This window comes from Silurus aristotelis (genome assembly GCF_946808225.1).
Source record: "Silurus aristotelis genome assembly, chromosome: 12".
In the NCBI taxonomy this organism is placed as follows: Eukaryota; Metazoa; Chordata; class Actinopteri; order Siluriformes; family Siluridae; genus Silurus; species Silurus aristotelis.
In genome coordinates, this window is record NC_139585.1 from 27119389 (window position 1) to 27142553 (window position 23165).

Below are 23165 nucleotides of genomic sequence, written 5' to 3' on the forward strand. Positions count from 1 at the left end.
CAGCCATCAGTTACACACCGCATTAACACTCAGCCATAAGTAACACACCGCATTACCACACAGCCATCAGTTACACACCGCATTAACACACAGCCATCAGTTACACACACAGCATTAACACACAGCCATCAGTTACACACACAGCATTACCACACAGCCATCAGTTACACACCGCATTAACACTCAGCCATAAGTAACACACCGCATTACCACACAGCCATCAGTTACACACCGCATTAACACTCAGCCATCGGTTACACACCGCATTAACACACAGCCATCGGTTACACACACAGCATTACCACACAGCCATCAGTTACACACAGCATTAACACTCAGCCATAAGTAACACACCGCATTAACACACAGCCATCAGTTACACACAGCATTAACACTCAGCCATAAGTAACACACCGCATTAACACACAGCCATCAGTTACACACCGCATTAACACTCAGCCATAAGTAACACACCGCATTACCACACAGCCATCAGTTACACACCGCATTAACACTCAGCCATCAGTTACACACCGCATTAACACACAGCCATCAGTTACACACACAGCATTAACACACAGCCATCAGTTACACACAGCATTAACACTCAGCCATAAGTAACACACCGCATTAACACACAGCCATCAGTTACACACAGCATTAACACTCAGCCATAAGTAACACACCGCATTAACACACAGCCATCAGTTACACACCGCATTAACACTCAGCCATCAGTTACACACAGCATTAACACTCAGCCATCAGTTACACACAGCATTAACACACAGCCATCAGTTACACACAGCATTAACACTCAGCCATAAGTAACACACCGCATTAACACACAGCCATCAGTTACACACCGCATTAACACTCAGCCATCAGTTACACACAGCATTAACACTCAGCCATCAGTTACACACCGCATTAACACTCAGCCATCAGTTACACACAGCATTAACACTCAGCCATAAGTAACACACCGCATTAACACACAGCCATCAGTTACACACAGCATTAACACTCAGCCATCAGTTACACACAGCATTAACACTCAGCCATCAGTTACACACCGCATTAACACTCAGCCATCAGTTACACACAGCATTAACACTCAGCCATAAGTAACACACCGCATTAACACACAGCCATCAGTTACACACAGCATTAACACTCAGCCATAAGTAACACACCGTATTAACACACAGCCATCAGTTACACACAGCATTAACACTCAGCCATAAGTAACACACCGCATTAACACACAGCCATCAGTTACACACAGCATTAACACACAGCCATCAGTAACACACCGCATTAACACACAGCCATCAGTTACACACAGCATTAACACACAGCCATCACTTACACACAGCATTAACACACAGCCATCAGTTACACACAGCATTAACACTCAGCCATAAGTAACACACAGCATTAACACTCAGCCATAAGTAACACACCGCATTACCACACAGCCATCAGTTACACACCGCATTAACACTCAGCCATCAGTTACACACAGCATTAACACTTAGCCATAAGTAACACACCGCATTACCACACAGCCATCAGTTACACACCGTATTAACACACAGCCATCAGTTACACACCGCATTAACACTCAGCCATCAGTTACACACCGCATTAACCCACAGCTATCAGTAGCACACCGCATTAACACACAGCCATAAGTAACACACCGCATTAACACACAGCAATCAGTTACACACTGCATTAACACACAGCAATCAGTAACACACAGCATTAACACACAGCCATAAGTAACACACCGCATTAACACACAGCCATCAGTTGCACACAGCATAAACACACAGCCATCAGTTACACACTGCATTAACACACAGCAATCAGTAACACACAGCATTTACACACAGCCATCAGTAACACAAAGTCATCAGCAACACACAGCCATCAGTTACACAAAGTCATCAGCAACACACAGCCATCAGTAACAAACAACATTAACACACAGCATTAACACATTGAAGACTGACTTTTGCTGAGGCTAAAGGACATGAACTCTTATGCAATCCCTATCACACATAACTATTTATTACAGATTCACAATGAAAAGAAAAACACGTCAGGCTGTAGCGCAGCTCAGATTTTTCCAATAAGCTGCTAAATTATTCAGGAGTGCCACGCTGCTGGTCCGCTCCCGCCGCAGATCTGCTGCATAATTTACGAATAAATAACAAGAGATCAACAAATGTATTGATTTGCACAAATCGATGTGTAGAACATAAAACAAAACAACCAAATCCAAAAAACTGTAAACACCTGCACGTAATGCACCAATTTCATCCCAGGTTACCAACGACCGCCACAGTTATTGATAGCCAACTGGGTACCGGTAAAAATTGGGCTACTGCTGGCTAAAGGAGGAGAAGGAGAGGAAGAAGACGTCTACAGAGACAGCAGGGAAAAGAGAAGTGGAGGAGAGTGGAGGTTTGGGTTGGTACTATAAATGTTGCTACTATGACTGGTAAAGGGTGAGAGATACCTGATAAGATGGAGAGGAGAAAGGTAGATATGTTGTATGTTTAGGAGACCAAGTGGAAAGGGAGTAAGACCAGGAATATTGGAGGTGGGTTTAACTGTTCGTTCATGGTGTGGATGGAAAGAAAAATGGTGTAGGGGTGATCCTGCAGGAAGAGTACAGTAAGAGTGTAGTGGAGGTGAAGAGAGTTTCTGATAGGGTGATGAACATGAAGCTGGAAGTTGAAGGGGTCATGATAAATGTCATCAGTGCTTATGCTCCACAAGTGGGTTGTGAGATGGAGGAGAAGGAAAATTTTAGAGTGAGGTAGATGAAGTGGTAGAAGGTGAACCTAGGAATGAAAGATTGGTGATTGGGTCAGACTTTAATGGGCATGTAGGTGAAGGGAACAGAGGTGATGAGGAGGTGATGGGTAGATATGGCTTAAAGGAGAGGAATGTGGAAGGACAGATAGTGGTAGATTTTGCTAAAAGGATGGAAATGGCAGTGGTGAACACTTATTTTAAGAAGAAGGGGTAGACAGCATCGGATGGTGGTCTGTAGGATGGTTTTGGAGGTGAAGAAGAGGAGGAGAGTGAAGACTGAAAGAAGTATAAGATGGTGGAAACTGAAGGAGGAAGACTGTAGTGTGAGATTCAGAGAAGAGGTCAGACAGGGGTTTGGTGGTGGTGAAGAGGTGCTGGATGATTGGGCAACTACTGCAGAAGTGATAAAGGAGACAGCTAAAAAGGTACTTGGTGTGACATCTGGAAATAGAAAGGAAGACAAAGAGACGTGGTGGTGGAATTAGGAAGTGCAGGAAAGCATAAGGAGAAACAGGTTGGCAAAACAGAATTGGGATCAGCAAAGAGATGAGAAAAGTAGCCAGGAGTACAAGTAGATGCGGCAGCAGGTGAAGAGGGATGTGGCAAAAGCAAAGAAAAAGGCATATGAGGAGCTGTATGAGAAGTTGAACACTAAGGAATAAGAAAAGGATTTATATGATTGGCCAGGCAGAGAGACCGAGCTGGGAAGGATGTGCTGCAAGTTAGAGCAATAACAGATGAACATGGAAATGTTATGACTAGTGAGTAGAGTGTGTTTAGAAGGTGGAGGGAGTATTTTGAGAAGCTTATGAATGAAGAAAATTAGAGAGAGAGAAGGTTGAATGATGCGGAGATGGTGAAGCAGGAAGTGCATGAGATTAGAAAGAAGGATGAGAAAAAATAAGAAGGAGTGTTCTGGTACTGATTTTTTAAGAATAAGAGAGCTGTGTAGACCTGCAGTAACTACAGGGGAATAAAGTTGATCAGTCACACCATGAAGTTATGGGAAGAGTAGTGGAAACCAGGCTGAGAGAAGAGGTGACCATCTGTGAGCAACAGTATGGTTTCATGCCGAGGAAGATCATTACAGACACATTATTTGCTTTGAGAATGTTGATGGAGAAGTATAGAGAAGGTCAGAAAGAGAGTGCCGAGAGAGGAGTATTGTATGAGGAAGTCAGGTGTGTCAAAAAAGTATGTGAGGGTGGTGTAGGACATGTATGAGGACAGTGTGACAGCAGTGAAGTGTGCAGTAGGAACGACAGACTGGTTTAAGGTGGAGGTTGGACTGCATCAAGAATCAACTCTAAACCCTTTTCTGTTTGCAGTGGTTATGGACAGGTTGACGGACGAGGTCAGACAAGAGTCTCCATGGACTATGATGTTTGCAGATGATATTGTTATTTGTGGTGAGAGTAGGGAGCAGGTGGAGAATAGCCTGGAGAGGTGGAGGTACATGCTGAAGAGAAGGGGAATGAAAGTCAGTAGGAGTAAGACAGAGTACATGTGTGTGTATATACACAACATATAACTCTGTACTTTGTATACTCTGTATACACAAACTGAAATATTTTGCAATAACTGCATCAATCCAAAGACTCACAGACTGACTCATTCCTTTTTCTGTTGCTTCTCCAGACTGCTTATACTGCAGCTTCTTTTAGGTGTTTTAGTTTCATGTGGTTTCTTTCTTCAGAAGGTGAAATGCAGCTCAATTGAAAGTAAAAAACCTTCCATTTCATCCTTTGTTGCAATTTGGCAAAATGCAAAATGTTAAAAAAATTAAAAATTGTAAAAAAAAAAAAAAAAAAGACACCCCCCCCCCCCCCCCCACACACACACACACACACACACACACACAGTCATGAACAAAGATGGCTACTAGCACTGGTAATCATGCATTTAACATGATATGATTTAATTTTCAGCTGCTAAATTAATCATCACTTTCCCAACAGCATGTCTCATTAGCGATAAACTTATATAAGGAACAATCAGATAGATAATTTTATTACCGCTTTATCTCTGTAAAGCTGATTTGAGACAATGTCCATTGTTAAAAGCTGCTCTAGAAATAAAAATTAATTGTCATACTGTGGAAATAATGGTTCTCACTCATGTTACAGCAGCTATTAACAGTAGTCCCCTTACCAGCATTAATAAAATTTATTTCGGCTTATCCCGTTAGGGGTCGCCACAGCGGACCATCCGCATTTGTTTGATTTGGCACATGTATTTACGCTAGATGCCCTTCCTAACGCAACCCTCCCTGTTTATCCGGGCTTGGGATCGGCACTAAGGCTTGTGCAACCCTAATGGCTGGGGTTGGTTCCCTGACCGGGATCGAACCCGGGCCGCAGCGGTGAGAGCGCATAATAACAATAATAGATCAAATATACAGTAAAAAGTTCTGTAATAGCTCTTTCCAAGTCATGACCAACCAAAGCGACTTCCGTTCATCTTATTTATACAACTGAGCAGCTCAGGGTCTCAGACGTGGCAGCTTGGTGTGGCTGGGATTTTAACTCATGACTTTCGGATCCAAAGTCCAATGCCTTAAGCACCAAGTTACCACACCTATTTTACCTAGTGGTGGGCGGTCAGGGCAAGCAAAGCCTTCTCTGCCTAAACACTATCAGAAGCACTGGCCTACATTTACAACCTAAATTCTAATATTTGTTCCATGAAATTGTATTAATTTATTCCCAACAGTTTATTCTCTTAATTTTGTAGTGTTTCTCTTGGCTGCACTGTTTCCAGTACGTGTATGTGGATGTTAGATTTTTTGTCCGATCAGATTTCAGCCTCTTTGTGCTGCCATGTCAATCTAATCTGCCCAGGGCCTTCAAAGTCTGTACTGCTGTCTCTTTGGCCATAAAGAATATTAGCAATGGGTCTGTTTTTTTAACCAATCAGATTTCATATTCGCCTCACATGGCAGCTAGCTGGCCCAGAATAGAGTCAGCATTTTTCCGTCCTCTGATTGGTTGGTCAGAGGGAAAATGTTACAGCCAAGTTCGATGGGCAAAACACGTCTGTAGCTCTACACACATTAATACATCTGAGTTAGACTTTTTTTATGCCTACGGAGGAAGAGAAATTGATTTGGTCTCTGATAAACTTAAAAAAAAAAAACATTTAGAAAAAAGGTTGGAGATCGTGAGGAGAGGACGGCCAACCCAGAGAAAGGGTCTGTTCTCCACTTCCAGAACAGTGAATACGAGCGGAACCACTGGATTACAGCCTCTGAGGAGCAGTGTACATTATGAGTCTGCATCTCTGGTGAGTAGGTTGGATTTTATTTACAGTGTAATGTTTTTGTCATGTTATTAGACAAATATTGATTCTGAACTGCTCCAGATGATGTTGGTGGCACAGTTGTGGATGTAGTGTAGAGCTTTAGTGAGCTGTAGAGCTGTAGTGTGGAGTCTAAACTGGGTTTCTTGCTTTAGTAAAAAGGTATTCAGCCTCCATATGTGAAATGCCTCTCTCTCTGTGTAATGCCACACGTTATTATATTGCGTTTTTGTATTGTATTGATGGTTTCTGTAATCGCAATGTGATAGTGGTGATATTAAGAGGTAGATTAAGTTGGGTACGTCTCCACTGAAGGCCCAGGTACCAAATGCGTGGCCCACCACTGATTTTACCAAGTCGCCAAGCATTTTTAGAAACAGGATATATTGCCTGAGGATAATCCTATAGGTTCTATAGAATATATATATATATATATATATATATATATATATATATATATATATATATAAAAAACACACACTCACCGGCCACTTTATTAGGTACACCTTACTAGTACCAGGTTGAACCCCCTTTTGCCTTCAGAACTGCCTTAATCCTTCATGGCATAGATTCAACAAGGTACTAGAAACATTCCTCATTTTGGTCCATATTGACATGATAGCATCACGCGGTTGCTGCAGATTCCACCACATCCCAAAGGTGCTCTATTGGATTGAGATTTGGTGACTGTGGAGGCCATTTGAGTACAGTGAACTTATTGTCATGTTCAAGAAACCAGTCTGAGATGATTCGCGCTTTATGACATGGCGCGTTATCCTGCTGGAAGTAGCCATCAGAAGATGGGTACACTGTGGTCATTAAGGGATGGACATGGTCAGCAACAATACTCAGGTAGGCTGTGGCATTGACACGATGCTCAATTGGTACTAATGGGCCCAAAGTGTGCTAAGAAAATATCCCGCACACCATTACACCACCACCACCAGCCTGAACCGATTATATAAGGCAGGATGGATCCATGCTTTCATGTTCTTGACGCCAAATTCTGACCCTACCATCCGAATGTCGCAGCAGAAATCGAGACTCATATCAGACCAGGCAACGTTTTTCCAATCTTCTATTGTCCAATTTTGGTGAGCCTGTGTGAACTGTAGCCTCAGTTTCCTGTTCTTAGCTGTCAGGAGTGGTCTTCTGCTTCTGTAGCCCATTCGCCTCAAGGTTCGACGTGTTGTGAGTTCAGAGATGCTCTTTTGCATACCTCGGTTGTAACGAGTGGTTATTTGAGTTACTGTTGCCTTTCTATCAGCTCGAACCAGTCTGGCCATTCTCCTCTGACCTCTGGCATCAACAAGGCATTTGCGCCCACAGAACTGCCGCTCACTGGATATTTTCTCTTTTTCGGACCATTCTCTGTAAACCCTAGAGATGGTTGTGCGTGAAAATCCCAGAAGATCAGCAGTTTCTGAAATACTCAGACCAGCCCGTCTGGCACCAACAATCATGCCACGTTCAAAGTCACTTAAATCACCTTTCTTCCCCATTCGGACGCTCAGTTTGAACTGCAGCAGATCATCTTGACCATGTCTACATGCCTAAATGCATTGAGTTGCTGCCATGTGATTTGCTGATTAGAAATTTGCATTAACGAGCAGTTGGACAGGTGTATCTAATAAAGTGGCCGGTGAGTGTATATACACATATATACAGTTGTATATATATATATATATATATATATATATATATATATATATATATATATATATATATATATATATATATATATATATATATATACATATTCGTATTTGAATACGAATGCCCCCGAATATGTATAATTCAGAATACGAATCAAAATTCATGAAAATATTTGTTTCGGTTTACGCAAAGAAATTCAGAATACGAATCATACGAATCTCGTAGGCTAAAATTTAAAAGGGACGGTGGTTCTACTATACTGCCTCCCACGCTGTCTCAAACCTCTCAATTGTGGATGATCCACACACCCCTCACAATCAGGAAAGAGGTTCCAGAGCATTCGAGACTGTGCAGCGGTTTATTCCCTCAAGCCATCAGGCTCCTCAACACACAACTGAACTGTAACAAACTCTCACACACACACAAACAAACACACACACAACTGTGTGTTACTGAACTGTTACAACCTGAACTCAAACACACACAATATTAATTTCAATTCATACACAGCCATGCCTTCAGCACCACCCATAATTACAGTAAAACCCCGTTGGCCGAGCATAATTCGTTCTTGAAAATTGCTCGTAGGTCCATTTGCTCATACGTTCGAACTGATTTTCCCCATAGGAATGAATGTAAAAGTGATTTATTCCGAGATCTTATTCGATCGCTTATTTCTGCACTTAAAAAGTATAAGTATAAGTACAAATACACAGCAAATTACCGTAATGTAAACATAATTTAACACTTACTCATGTGGTAGTGGTTGATTGCGAGTGTGAGACGTGCACCACGCTCATAACCTCCTCTGTTTCCATGGTAATTCTATTTACTTTCGTTTTCACAGAACCATCACTGATTTTCTTGGGAGAGATTTTTCAAGATTTCTAGTGAAATAAAAAATATAAAACTAAAAAAAAGTTATGTTTTTGCTGCACTGAACAACCAAAGCGACCGAGTGATACGTCATCAACTAAGCGACTGATGCGACCCTCTGCCGAAAACGGGGGAACCAGCAGCGTGGGTTTGCTCGTGCCTTCGAAATTTGCTCGTGAAATAGGGTAAAATTTTGCGAGCGAGGTCGCTCGTATCTCCATTTGCCCGTACAATAGGTTGCTCGTACAACGGGGTTTTACTGTATGTTATAATCATATTATACATATGTTTAAATGCTGTTCTGCACCTCGTGATTGCTGCTCTTGCAGTTTTTGCACAACATTGTGTTTTTACTTCTTCTTTTTGTTTCGGCTTCTCCCATTAGGGGTCGCCATAGTGGATCATCTGTCTCCATACCCCCCTGTCCTCTGCATCGGCCTCTCTTAAAAAAACCACCTGCATGTTTTCCCTTTACCACATACATAAACCTCCTCCTTGACCTTCCTCTTTTCCTCCTTCCTGGTGGATCCATCCTCAGCATTCTCCTACTGATATACCCCATGTCCCTCCTCTGCACATGTCCAAACCATCTCAATCTCGCCTCCCTCACCTTGTCTCCAAAACGTCCTACATGCGCTGTCCCTCTAATAAACTCATTTCTAATCCTGTCCATCGTCATCACTCTCAACGAAAACCTCAACATCTTCAGCTCTGCTACCTCCAGCTCCACCTCCTTTTTCACTGTTGACCCCAGGTACCTGAACTCCTCCACCTTCACCACCTCTTCTCCCTGCAACCGCACCACTCCACTGCCCTCCCTCTTATTTACACACATGTACTCTGTCTTACTCCTACTGACTTTCATTTCCCTTCTCTCCAGCGCATATATCCACCTATCCAGGTTCTTCTTAACCTGCTCCCTACTCTCAATATCATCCACAAACATCATAGTCCATGGAGACTCTTGTCTGGCCTCGTCCGTCAACCTGTCCATCACCACTACAAACAAAAAAGGGCTCAGAGCCGAACCTTGATGCAGTCCAACCTCCACCTTGAACCAGTCTGTCGTTCCTACTGCACACTTCACTGCTGTCACACTGTCCTCATACATGTCCTGTACCACCCTCACATACTTTTCTACCACACCTGACTTCCTCATACAATGCCACAACTCCTCTCTCGGCACCTGTTGTACGCTTTTTCTAAATCCACAAACACACAATGCAACTCCTTCTGACCTTCTCTATACTTCTCCATCAACATTCTCAAAGCAAATAAGGCATAATTATACGTCTGTGGTATTAAGTGTTGTGTTTATGTTTACAAATACACTCTTGTTTTTCTATAACAACAAGAAATCTGTTGCTAAATCGAGTGGTGATGAGTTTTAATTTCTAAGTAATGATAAGTAAAATAAGTGATAATGCTGTAATACAGAATTATAAGAGGCAAAACTAACCATCCATATACCACATTTCCACCATCAGCACCTTTTTAAAAAAAATAAATTACCATTTTATTGTTAAAGTAGAATGATGTCTCTGATGGCTACAGGAAGACAAACCCAAATTAAAATGAGGAAAGGAAAGGAACGTTTATCCCCAAAGGCACCATAATCACCAGCACAGATGCAGGAGAAAAAAATACAAACCAGGGCAAGCAGCAATAGAGTACTCCATCTAAAGAATCTTAGAGTTCAGGTTGTGTTCAGCATTTAGATACATTCACACTGACACAAAGTCGCTTTTCTAAAATATTAATCACAGACTTTTTTTTTCTTTTTTAGAATAAAATGCATGCAGTGTGTGTCCTTATTAAAGGTAGGGTCTAAAACAATGTTATGCATTATTATTATTTACACTGATAAAAGTTGGATTCATGCTAAACATGGCCAAATTTAAAAGATCAGCAATGCTCCACAGAACTCACTCGAGTAGAAAGAAGTGTGTTTTTGGAGGTGAGGGAAGGAGAACCGTATTCAACTTTCATACGAACCCAGCATTGTGGATGCAGTTTGTTTTTTTAGGGCACAATGTTCAATTTCAGACTCAGGATCCGTTTCTGGATCTGACTGTTAGCCATAGTTCATTTAAGACTATAAAGTTTTTGTTCCTGTTTTATTTATAGCGATGTCACAACATGCAAACGATCGATACACAAAAGATGTGAGAGAAGCAAATATGTATTTTTATAACTCCTATAAAATGAAAGACTCTTCTGAGCAACGAAGTATGCAATACTATTCTATAGGTACTCAAGATTAACATGAAATTGGCTGAAACCGTGTGTGTTATGTCCCCTCTAAGGATTTTAATAAATAAATATGAAGTAGGAAACTTTACTTTATGCTTTTTACTTTACAAAAAAATAACATTTATCGCCTTTGGCTAACGCCTTTATCCAGAGCGACTTTTATCTTGTTCATACAACTGAGCAGATATGGGGTTAAGGGCCTTGCTCAGGGGCCCCAGAAGTGGTAGCTTGGTGTGGCTGGGATTTTAACTTATAACCGTCTGATCCAAAGTCAAATGCCTTAACCACTTAGCTCCCACCCCCCTAAGTCTTTAATCAGGAGGTTTTAAAGCTATTTTGTATTTTTTATTCATTTTGAGGAAATAAATTCATGTCCTGTGAATGCAGTTAAATCAGGGACTTTATAAATAATTAATGAAGGGAAACATATGATCACTGGCACAAATGCTGCAGTGTCACTTTGATCCTGATAAAACTGTGCTTACAAAAACAATTATGTTATGATTATATGACACACGTTTTCTGTCCAACTGTTTCGTCGTTTCACAATTATAATGTACAATATGACAATACATATTAAGTACAAATCATATATCTATATTGGTTCTCATTGCATTTAAATAATAGTTAAGTCTTATACTTTGTTTACAACCTTTTTAATCCATTTGTCCTGTTGGAAACATCACAGAAATCTCTGTTCTACGTTTACAACAATTTAACGTGAGATTCTCAAGTGTCCTGAACAGCACATGGAATATCACACTGCAGAAAGTAGCAGGTGTAGAGAGCTTGTGGTTAATCGAGTGCTTCAGTAAAATGAGAGAAAAAAACCTAATAGTGAAGTAAAAAAGCCAGTAGAGAAAAGACTGATTGAAAAAATTCGACCAGATATACATGTATAATCACCGCAGCCGCACCCGTACTGAAAGCCATCAGAGAACAGCAATGAGGAATAAAGAGTTTTGTGCGTTAAGAATTAGCTAAGATGGTAGAAGATGGGTGTATGAAAGGAAGCTTGCCTGAATGAGCTCCTCCTCTACCTATCCTGATTGACATTTCCTCAGCTGTGGGTGAGGCGACAGGGTCCTCCACTTTCGCTTTTGCTGGTTTGGCATCAGGTGGCAGGGTCAACGCCAAGTGGGGGTCTGTCTCAACACCCTGAGGGGAAAAAACATTACATTTATTTTTATATAAAAAAAAACATTGTCAGAAAACAACTTCATAGAATATAGATATATCAGATATAGACATAGATTTAGATAATCACTATATTACCAAAAGTTTGCGGACACCTGGTCATAAGTATAGTATGTGCTTTTTGAGCATCAAATTCCTCATTCAGTCCCACTCTTCTGGGAAGATGTTCCACTAGATTTTGGAGTGTGCTTGGGGACATTTGTGTTCATCAGCCACAAGGGTGTTAGTAAAGTCAGGTACTGATGTAGGTAAGGAGGCCTGGGGTGCAGTCAGCGTTCAGATCAGAGCTCAGTAGCAGGAAACTCAAGATCTTGCCCACCAAACCATGTAAACCAGATCTTCATGGAGCTGATTTTGTACACAAGGGCATTGGCATCCTGGAACAGGTTTGGGTTTCCAAGTTCAAGTGAATGCAAAATTTTATTATATCGCAATCAAATAAGTCCTATACAACTGTGTCCCTTTAGCTTTGTGGTAACAGTTTGGAGAAGACCCATACATGGCAAGAAAGGCCAGATGTCTCAGTACTTTTCTCCAAGTCAAGTCAACATTTACATTTACATTTGTGGCATTTAGACGCCCTTGAGAAGAGAGTGACTACGATGATCTTCTCTGCTGTCCTCACTATCCTCTCTATCCAATGCTTTCAATCATCCCTCTGTAGAACATGGTTAGGATGGGGGGAGGGAGATGGGCTTTCCTCAGCCTTCTCAAAAAGAGGAGATGCTGCTGGGCTTTCTTGGTGATCAAGCTGGTGTTGAGTGACCAGGTTAAGTTCTCCACCAGATTTACACCAATAAATTTGGTGCTTTTTAGACTTCCACGGAGGATCGGTTTTGCCAGTGGAGAATGGCCGGTCTGTGCTCTCCTGAAGTCAACAACCATCTCTTTGGTTTTATCAACATTCAGGCCAGGCTGTTAACTGTTTCACCTCCTCTCATGATCCAGTTGCAGAGGGAGATGTTTAGGCCCTGTAGGCTTAGCTTCTCAATCAGGTGCTGAGGAATGATTGTGTTGAATGCTGAACTGAAGTCTATAAACAGCATTCGTACTTAAGTGTAAACCAGGCGACACCAAGGGCTGGGGGCCTGGTCTTTGTAGACGAAATCGCAGCAAGCCGAGGTTGCGAAGGGTATAAGTACATCATCATGCAGATTTGTTGTTGCATGATTTCTGTACCGTAACAGCATCTGGCGGTTACACAGCTGTCTCTGGTGTCCATGTACTTGGAAAAGTATATATAGTGTATATATGCATATAGTGTATATTGATTTAGATTTTAACAGAGATGACAAAGAAAAGCTTCCTGAATCTACATTAGAAGGAAATTTAAAAGAGGACACATCCTTTTTTGCATGACACGATGTGTTGAGGTTATGAGGCATTACTACATTGACAGGATTTGGCAGATGCCCTTATCCATATCGACAGAAATGCACAAAAGTCAATAAATAAATGCATCCTGATTACCAATATCATTATCAGGTTATAGAATGTCATCAGGGAATTATCAAGGAATTTAGTAATCTCTCATGTACACACACACACACACACACACACACACACACACACACACACACACACGCGCTAATTCAACTGCTAGGTTCACTCCTTCATGCATTACTCTTCCATGTTACTGTATGCTATACAGTCACACAGTGTTGAATGGGTCTTCAGTAGAATTTCTTTCTTATTTTAGCTTTTCTGTAATGTACATTCTCTTAGCCATAATAAATAATGACTCAGAAATAATGTTTTTAGGATGTTCAAGCTTTAGGTTCTACATGTTTGCTATCCTCAGCAGTGAGTGAATCAAATAGAAATGGTATAAAATAACAGCCCTTCACTTTAGAATACACTACACAGATTTATTACTGAAGTGGCTACTGAACGATATCTGAAAATACACACAGCTCGGTAGATTTTAGGCAAAATATTTAGTCAAGAAGTGGCTTCTAGACTTGAGGCTGTAATTGACACCAAAGGAGCTTTAACAAAGTATTGAGCAAAAGCTGTGAATATTTATGTACATGTGATTCTTTTTTTTTTTTTTTTTTTTTTAAATTTGCAAAGATTTCAAACAAACTTCTTTCCCGTTGTTATCATGGGTATTGTTTGTAGGATTTTCAAGAAAATCATGAATTTATTCCATTTTGGAATGAGGCTGTAACATAACAAAAATATAAAAAAAGTACTGCCTTATTGTTCAGCAAGTTCGACTTGGATTGTTATTAAGCATTTTAATTAATGGGTTTAAAACAATTCTAATTAATGTTCATAAAAAAGTAGTTTTTATCTGTTAGATTTAGAAAGTGTTAGATTTCCAGGGTTTTCCACTTAACAATTAAGAAAAGAAAATAATGGGCCATTTTCTCCCAGGAAATATGTGGCACAAGAAGAAACCACAGGAAATGGGCCTCTCTCCTCCTCTCTCTGTCTCATCACCAGAAGCGTATCATTAAACATCAGCAATCAGTCTCCCTTGAGTCTCCTTAAATCTGAAATGCTAGTTGACTGTATTTATTAGAAGGAAAAAAAACATTTATTTTAAGCTTTTGTAACTTACAGTGCTGTAATTTGTTGCCTAGAAAAATGATGAAAGCACTTCCTCAGCCTGCTTGCTCCTGCTTAGTCTTTTATGTTCCTGCTTTTTTTTTTTTTTTTACCAGCACACCTCCAGTTGAACATATTCACAATACTCGTGTTATAGTTACGCTAATGTAAGCAGAGATAAGAGACTCTGCACTGTTCCAGCCACACCGCTGCCGAACATTGCTATTCTATGCTTTGCCTCAATTCAATCCAGCATCTGTTACCTGGAGCACTGGATGATCAAAGCCCGATGAATTAGGTCCCCATTGAAGCATAAATATTGCATTGAGTTTGATCCCAGCAGAGCACTGAGTATTGGAGCTGAATTAGGATTTGACATCAAACATACAGAAAGCTGTTCACATTGAAATAAATAATTTATCTGTCAGCGATGCCTTTCACTTGTATTAAACACAATTATATATTACATTACATTTGCTTTACCACAGCACTATAATGACCCCCCCCCCCCCCCCATACACACACACACACACACACACACACACACACACACACACACACACACACACAAAGCTTATTCATTCCATGTTTAATGTAATACCAAATGAACTTTCAATAAGCCCCTGTAAATACGCCCCTTTCTTAGATGAATTATTTGATGCACTGCTGATTTTACAAAGAAATGAACAGTCAAGAATTTATTAGGTTTATTTTAAAAGAGAGACAGAATATAAAAAAAAAAATCCATAAAAAACATTAAAGAAATATTATAAATTAATTTGTATTTGATCGAGTGAAATAGGTGTTTAATCCTGTACCAATTCAGCAAGAATTCTGACTCCATCAGACCCAAATTAATTCTGTCCCTTTAGAAAAGTGTTCAACTCATTATCTCATTATGCTACAAGACCATCAGCTTGTTGCATTGGCCATATGTTTTGGGTCATTGACATGCAGGTTCTCATCCAAGATTCTACAGTGCATGGCCCTGTTCATGTGGTGAAGTCTTCCTGTACCCTTAGCAGAGAAACAGCCCCAAAGCAGAATGTTTCCTCCTCCATGTTTGACAGTGGCGATGGTGTTCTTGGGGTCATATTCAGCATTTCTCTGCCTCCAAACACAGCAAGTCGAGTTGATGCCCAAAGAGCTGAATTTTGGTCCCATCTGACCACATCACATTCTCTCAAGCCTTCTCTGAATTATTCAGGTGTTCGTTGGCAAATTTCAGACAGACCTGTTCATGTGCATGCTTGAACAGAGGGACATTGGTGTGTTACCAATGGTGTTCTTAGTGACTGTGTTCCCAGCTGCCTTGAAATCATTAACAAATTACTCCTTCCGTGTAACGCTGGGCTGATCCCTCACCTTTCTCAGAATCATCCTCACCCCATGAGGTGAGATTTTGCATGGAGCTCCAGATCGATGGTGATTGAATTATCTTGTATTTCTTCCATTCTTGAATTATCGCACCAACAATGGTGGAGAGGTTTATATGAAAGAAGTTGTGACGGGTGTCTTTTATACACATAATGAGTGATTATGAGATCTTTCTGTAAAGGACAGAACTAATTTGTGTCTGTGGGAGTTAGAAGTCTTGCTGCTTGGTACGAGATCAAATACAAATTCATTTATATATAATATTAATTTGGTATTTTTATGGAAAAGACAAAAGAGAATGCTCTCTCAGTGTGTGTGTGTGTGTGTGTGTGTGTGTGTGTGTGTGTGTGTGTGTGTGTGTGTGTGTGTGTGTGTGCGCCCGCGTGTGTGTCAAACAGTGTGTTTCAGTATTATTTACAGAGTAGAAGTGTCTTAAATGTCAACACATGCATACTGTAGTATTAAACATTCATATCAATATCAGGAGACCAGGATTAACCAGTATATATATATATATATATATATATATATATATATATATATATATATATATATATATATATATATATATATATATACACACACACACACACACACCAGTCCAGACATGTCCTAGGGAACCTAAATAATTTTACAAAACAGAGCAATTTATAACTATACAGCAATTAAACTATACAGTATATATTTATTTGGCAGCAAGCACATGGATGAGCACCGTTTCACGAGTGGAGGGTGGATTATGCGCTGCTACGTTTGCACGACTCGCAAAATTTGAAATATTTTTACAATTCTGTCGCATTGCTATAGTCATCGAAAGACGGAAACATCGCAAGACGAACCATCTTAATGCTGGGATCATCCTGCATTTCTATTGCTGTTTATTTTTATATACAGGTGTTTTTTGACTGGTTCTAAAAGAATTGCTTCCAAAAAGTGATATAATTATATATTATTGTCTTCAATGTCAATTCAAACACTAACTAATGACTAATACCATATTGATGCTTATTTTTTCACCAAATTATGAATTGTATTCAATTTAACCAAATATGTGTTTAACACAGTATTTCTTTTTTAACAAAACAAACTGCAGGAAGTGAACAATCAAGGCATTTCTGGACTAAACAGTGATGTTATTAAAATAATTGAATACTACTGTAGAATTAGACAACGTTTAATGAAGGCAGTTAAAGCTGAACAGATGCTGGGAGAGAAAAAACTGCACCCTGCTGGACACTGTTCCATCCCTCACTATGAATTAGTACACACTTGTGAGGAACATTGCTATAACAAAAAGCCCACACTATCAGAAATGATGCTTATCGCTGTGGGAGCAGACTATAACAGTTATGTAACGTTGAATAAAAAGCAGCCTATATTATGGTTATAATTCATGCTAAAAACCAATACAAAGACCAAAGAACATGACAGAATAAAGAGTCATGATCACAAAAGTAAACACTGATCCCAATTGATGGTCCAAAACATTTCAGCATGTAATTTTTTAAAATAAGGAAAGGTATAATTTCACTGTCCATCATTTATTAACTCATTATTATCTAGTGGAGTCTAAATGTATCCACTTTCTAAATCTTTATTCTCCTGTAGAGTTTCCTGCCTAATTGAAATGCCTACAACATAAATTGGATTAAAAGCATGACAGGAATTATGTGTCCAAAGCAACAGCTTCCACAGAATGGCAGTTATGTCCATTCACCATGATGGAATGTGTTATTTTGGAGCAGCTGAAATTCATTACCTAAAAGCATGATTAAAATGCAAATCTGCCATGGCTGTATAATAGTGCTTGTATAATAGTGCTTGTACAGGGTGAGAATGTGCTCTGTGTGACAGCGGGTACAAAAAAGTAGCACAGCACAGAACAGCGCTGAGTATCCTCAATGTTCCTTTTAACCTCCACCAAGGGGCATCGTCTCATTGAAGGTCATCCTCACACGTCTCATTAGTCTCACAATTTACAATTATTTCTCTAGATTTGTACAGTCTTCAGTTAAAGGTTGAGAAAATATGCACAAGCAACATCGTACTGTAAGCTAATTAAGACCACATTATACATGCCAGAGAATCTATAACCAACAACTGTGAAACTGAAGTGAAAATAACCTCAGAGACACCAATGCATTTCAAACCATGATACACTGCTAACAGACACTATAAACAGATACATGGCTAATAGATACACACAAATACATGACTAATGCACAAATAATTAACAGATATTCGACTAGTACATAGATAGACAAATCCAGGGCTAATCAACAGCGACTGGCTAACACACAGATACGTGTGATTTCTTGTGACATGTAGAAAGCTACATGTCCTGCAATCTCACAAGTGCAGTCCACTCTAACTTTCAGTTTGTGTATATAACATTATTCTTTAGGCCACAAATCAAACATTTTCTGGTTTTAAGCACAAAAATGAACAGCACATGTTCCTGAAATATTTATCATTGGCATTTTAACATTTTCTCAACTGAAAAACACCATTTACTCTTCTAGGATAACGTTCCAGTGGATTTTAAAGTGTGGCTGTGAGCAATTGCTCATTCAGTGTGTGTGTATGTGTATATATATATATATATATATATATACACAGTAAGGAAAATAAGTATTTGAACACCCTGCTATTTTGCAAGTTCTCCCACTTAGAAATCATGGAGGGGTCTGAAATTGTCATCGTAGGTGCATGTCCACTGTGAGAGACATAATCTAAAAAAAAATCCAGAAATCACAATATATGATTTTTAAACTATTTATTTGTATGATACAGCTGCAAATAAGTATTTGAACACCTGTCTATCAGCTAATTCTGACCCTCAAAGACCTGTTAGTCTGCCTTTAAAATGTCCACCTGCACTACATTTATTATCCTAAATTAGATGCACCTGTTTGAGGTCGTTAGCTGCATAAAGACACCTGTCCACCCCATACAATCAGTAAGAATCCAACTACTAACATGCCCAAGACCAAAGAGCTGTCCAAAGACACTAGAGACAAAATTTTACACCTCCACGAGGCTGGAAAGGGCTACGGGGAAATTGCCAAGCAGCTTGGTGAAAAAAGGTCCACTGTTGGAGCAATCATTAGAAAATGGAAGAAGCTAAACATGACTGTCAATCTCCCTCGGACTGGGGCTCTATGCAAGATCTCACCTCGTGGGGTCTCACTGATCCTAAGGAAGGTGAGAAATCAGCCCAGAACTACACGGGAGGAGCTGGTCAATGACCTGAAAAGAGCTGGGACCACCGTTTCCAAGGTTACTGTTGGTAATACACTAAGATGTCATGGTTTGAAATCATGCATGGCACAGAAGGTTCCCATGCTCAAACCAGCACATGTCCAGGCACGTCTTAAGTTTGCCAATGACCATTTGGATGATCCAGAGGAGTCATGGGAGAAAGTCATGTGGTCAGATGAGACCAAAATAGAACATTTGGGTCATAATTCCACTAAACGTGTTTGGAGGAAGAAGAATAATGAGTACCATCCCAAGAACACCATCCCTACTGTGAAGCATGGGGGTGGTAGCATCATGCTTTGGGGGTGTTTTTCTGCACACGGGACAGGGCGACTGCACTGTATTAAGGAGAGGATGACCGGGGCCATGTATTGCGAGATTTTGGGTAACAACCTCCTTCCCTCAGTTAGAGCATTGAAGATGGGTCGAGGCTGGGTCTTCCAACATGACAATGACCCGAAGCACACAGCCAGGATAACCGAGGAGTGGCTCTGTAAGAAGCATATCAAGGTTCTGGCGTGGCCTAACCAGTCTCCAGACCTAAACCCAATAGATAATCTTTGGAGGGAGCTCAAACTCCGTGTTTCTCAGCGACAGGCCAGAAACCTGACTGATCTAGAGAAGATCTGTGTGGAGGAGTGGGCCAAAATCCCTCCTGCAGTGTGTGCAAACCTGGTGAAAAACTACAGGAAACGTTTGACCTCTGTAATTGCAAACAAAGGCTACTGTACCAAATATTAACATTGACTTTCTCAGGTGTTCAAATACTTATTTGCAGCTGTATCATACAAATAAATAGTTAAAAAAATCATACATTGTGATTTCTGGAATTTATTTCTTAGATTATGTCTCTCACAGTGGACATGCACCTACGATGACAATTTCAGATCCCTCCATGATTTCTAAGTGGGAGAACTTGCAAAATAGCAGGGTGTTCAAATACTTATTTTCCTCACTATATATATATATATATATATATATATATATATATATATATATATATATATATATATATATATATATATATATATATATATATATATATATATGTGCGTGTGTGTGTGTGTGTGTGTGTGTGTGTGTGTGTGTGTGTGTGTGTTTGTATGCATGGATATGGTAAGTAGGGACTTTTTTATTTTCTTTCGGCTTCTCCCGTTAGGGGTCGCCACATCGGATTGGGGAAGATGGCTGCTGAAGGCAGGAGTGGGTCGTTGGGCTCCACTCATGCCCTTTGTATTTTACAGGTTTTTTTTAATGCTATTAAATGCTTGGATCTACAACTTTTCTGTGCATAATAAGGGCAATTTGGTTGGTCCGAATGATGTTGAACACACTAAACTTTATTATTTTGGACATGGACATGCCATTCTTCAATTTATCTGGGCATTTAAAAGTCTGTGCAAGAATGACATAAACAGCGCTATCAGGTCAATATTACGTCAAGATAGAGCGCACGCATCCAAAGTAATAATGGTGCTGATACTTTTGGCTGGAGATGTGCATCTGAACCCAGGCCCCATGATTGATCGCCGGGCTAGCTCTGTGGAGGTAACGCCTGACCCAGGTGAATACGCGCAGGTGATACCGCCCCTGATTGCATCAGCGCCTCACGCGGTGGAGCTGGAGGAAATGTTGACTTAGTGCCAGGAGCTGCCGGAGCAGCGTCATGCAGGGAAGTGGAGTGCATCCGAGCCCCGTATGAGGACATCAGGCCGTGTACACACAGGTGAGTCACCCTGCCTGACAGATACCCATCAGAGGACTGGGCCGGGGGATTCTACGGGTGTTGGGTCCGGTGAGAGTTTTCGCATTCGGCCGGGTGACAGAGCAGCGGCGTTAGTTACAGCGGAGCGTGTAAACCTTTGTGAATCTGGGGAAACAATCAACATACTACAAACACGCTTGGGTGGCTCAGAAAGTCGTGCTGCACAGAAAAATAAGAATTATCCACTCTTTCAATCTGTTAATCATGCCCGGGTGCTTTGGGATGTTAAGTGCAAACCTAAGGGAATATTAGGCGGGCAGTTAAACATACGCAGCCTGATCCCTAAACGTGATCAGGTCTCAGCACTTCTTCTGGATTCAAACTTGGATTACCTCTGTTTAACAGAATCGTGGCTTCAGAGTAACATTCCAACTAATATGATTAACACTGCTGGGTATCAGTGTTTTAGAAAGGACAGAATAACAGGCAAGGGGGTGGAGTATTAATATACATCAAAGACTATTTTAAATGTCACTTAATTGAACTAAATACCCCCCTGGAATGTTTAACCCTAAATGTAATCCTTTCGCCTACTATGAATTTTAATATATCTGTCCTCTATAATCCACCTTCTCATAATGTTAAGTTTTATGATGAATTAAATGTTATAGTTAAACAACTGGACTTTTATAGAGAGACAGTATGGTATGGTGACTATAATATTAACTGGTCTGATAAAAACTGTAAACATAAACTCAAAGCACTTATGACAAAATACAACTATCGACAAAAAATTGTAGGACCCACAAGAATAACAAGCCACACCAAGACCCTCATTGATTTAGCATTTACAAATAGACCTGAACGAATAATAAAGATTTATAATTTGATTACTGGACTCTCGGACCACAACATGACTGACTGTTAGGAAACTGACGAAGAAGCGCCTGCAGTACTTTGGTAAACCTGTTCATGAAAAAATACAGTTTATTATTCCTAAAAGTAGAATTATGCAATTTGAAAGAGAGCTTAAAAATATAAACTGGGAACTAATTATGACACTAGATGATGTAGAGGAGTGTTGTAATTCTATGACCACATCTATTACAAATCTAATGGAAAAATTTACAAAGCAAATAAAACCTAAACAAAAAGATTTCACGGTGCCCTGGATAAATAATGAAATACGTAACCTTATGAAAAAATGAGATTTAGCTCTGAAAACATCTTTAAGATCTAAACTTAATACCGATCTCCTGACTTACAGAAGTTTTAGGAACAAGGTTGTATCTGAGCTGCGAAAAGCAAAAGTGACATTACACTCATTTAATTGATAGTGCTAAAGGCAACAATAATTCACTTTGTAGGCATTTAAATAATCTGACAAATAACAAAAAGATTACAGAACTTAACATTAATGGAAATAGTATAAACGATTGTGCCACTATGGCTGATGAATTTAATTCATATTTTTTACAATCTGTTAAAGAACTAACAAAAGAATTCCAGCTTGTCAATCCTCTCAATTATCCATTGAGAGTAACCTCAACAGATTCCTTTTCTATTAAAGAGGTGTCAGATATAAAAGTTGCAGAAATAATTAATAAACTTCCAAATTCTAAGTCTGATGACATTTTTAGGATGAACAGTTGTTTTCTTAAAAAGTATAAGGATGTCCTTGTCAAACCATTGACCCACCTTGTTAATCTTTCTATAAGAAACAGTACATTTCCCAGTGCATGGAAACAAGGTATAATTATTCCTGTGTTCAAAAGTGGTAGCCAAGACTCAATGAGTAAATATCGCCCTATATCGATTTTACCAGTCTTATCTAAAATTATTGAAAAAGTTGTAGTAGTGCAACTGAGTGACCATTTAGAAGCCAGATAGCTACTCCATCCTCACCAGTTTGGGTTTAGACCAGGTTATTCAACAGAAATAGCAAACTGCTGTTTAATTGAAAAAGTAAAAAAGTCCCTGGACAAGGGTAATGTGGTGGGGGCTGTATTTATTTACTTAAAAAGGTATTTGATATGGTCAATCATAGTTTGCTAGTTTGATAGTTTTAACATCTAAAATGTTAAATTTAAATTTTTTAAATGAGGCAGTGTTGTGGTTTACATCTTACCTCCAGTCTAGAGTACAGTGTGTTAAAGTT

At 39.8% G+C, this 23165-nt stretch overlaps 1 protein-coding gene across 3 annotated transcripts in view; it reads right to left on the reverse strand.

Moving 5' to 3' along the window:
* slc39a11 (solute carrier family 39, member 11) overlaps positions 1-23165 on the reverse strand; it is a 121043-nt gene that overhangs the window by 41081 nt on the left and 56797 nt on the right. For 2 of the 3 annotated variants that reach the window (XM_083557171.1, XM_083557172.1), the window contains exon 5: positions 11934-12072. In XM_083557171.1, the coding sequence (XP_083413297.1) occupies positions 11934-12072 (139 nt within the window). The remainder of the gene's footprint in view (positions 1-11933; positions 12073-23165) is intronic. The other variant, XM_083557173.1, reaches the window with a different exon arrangement.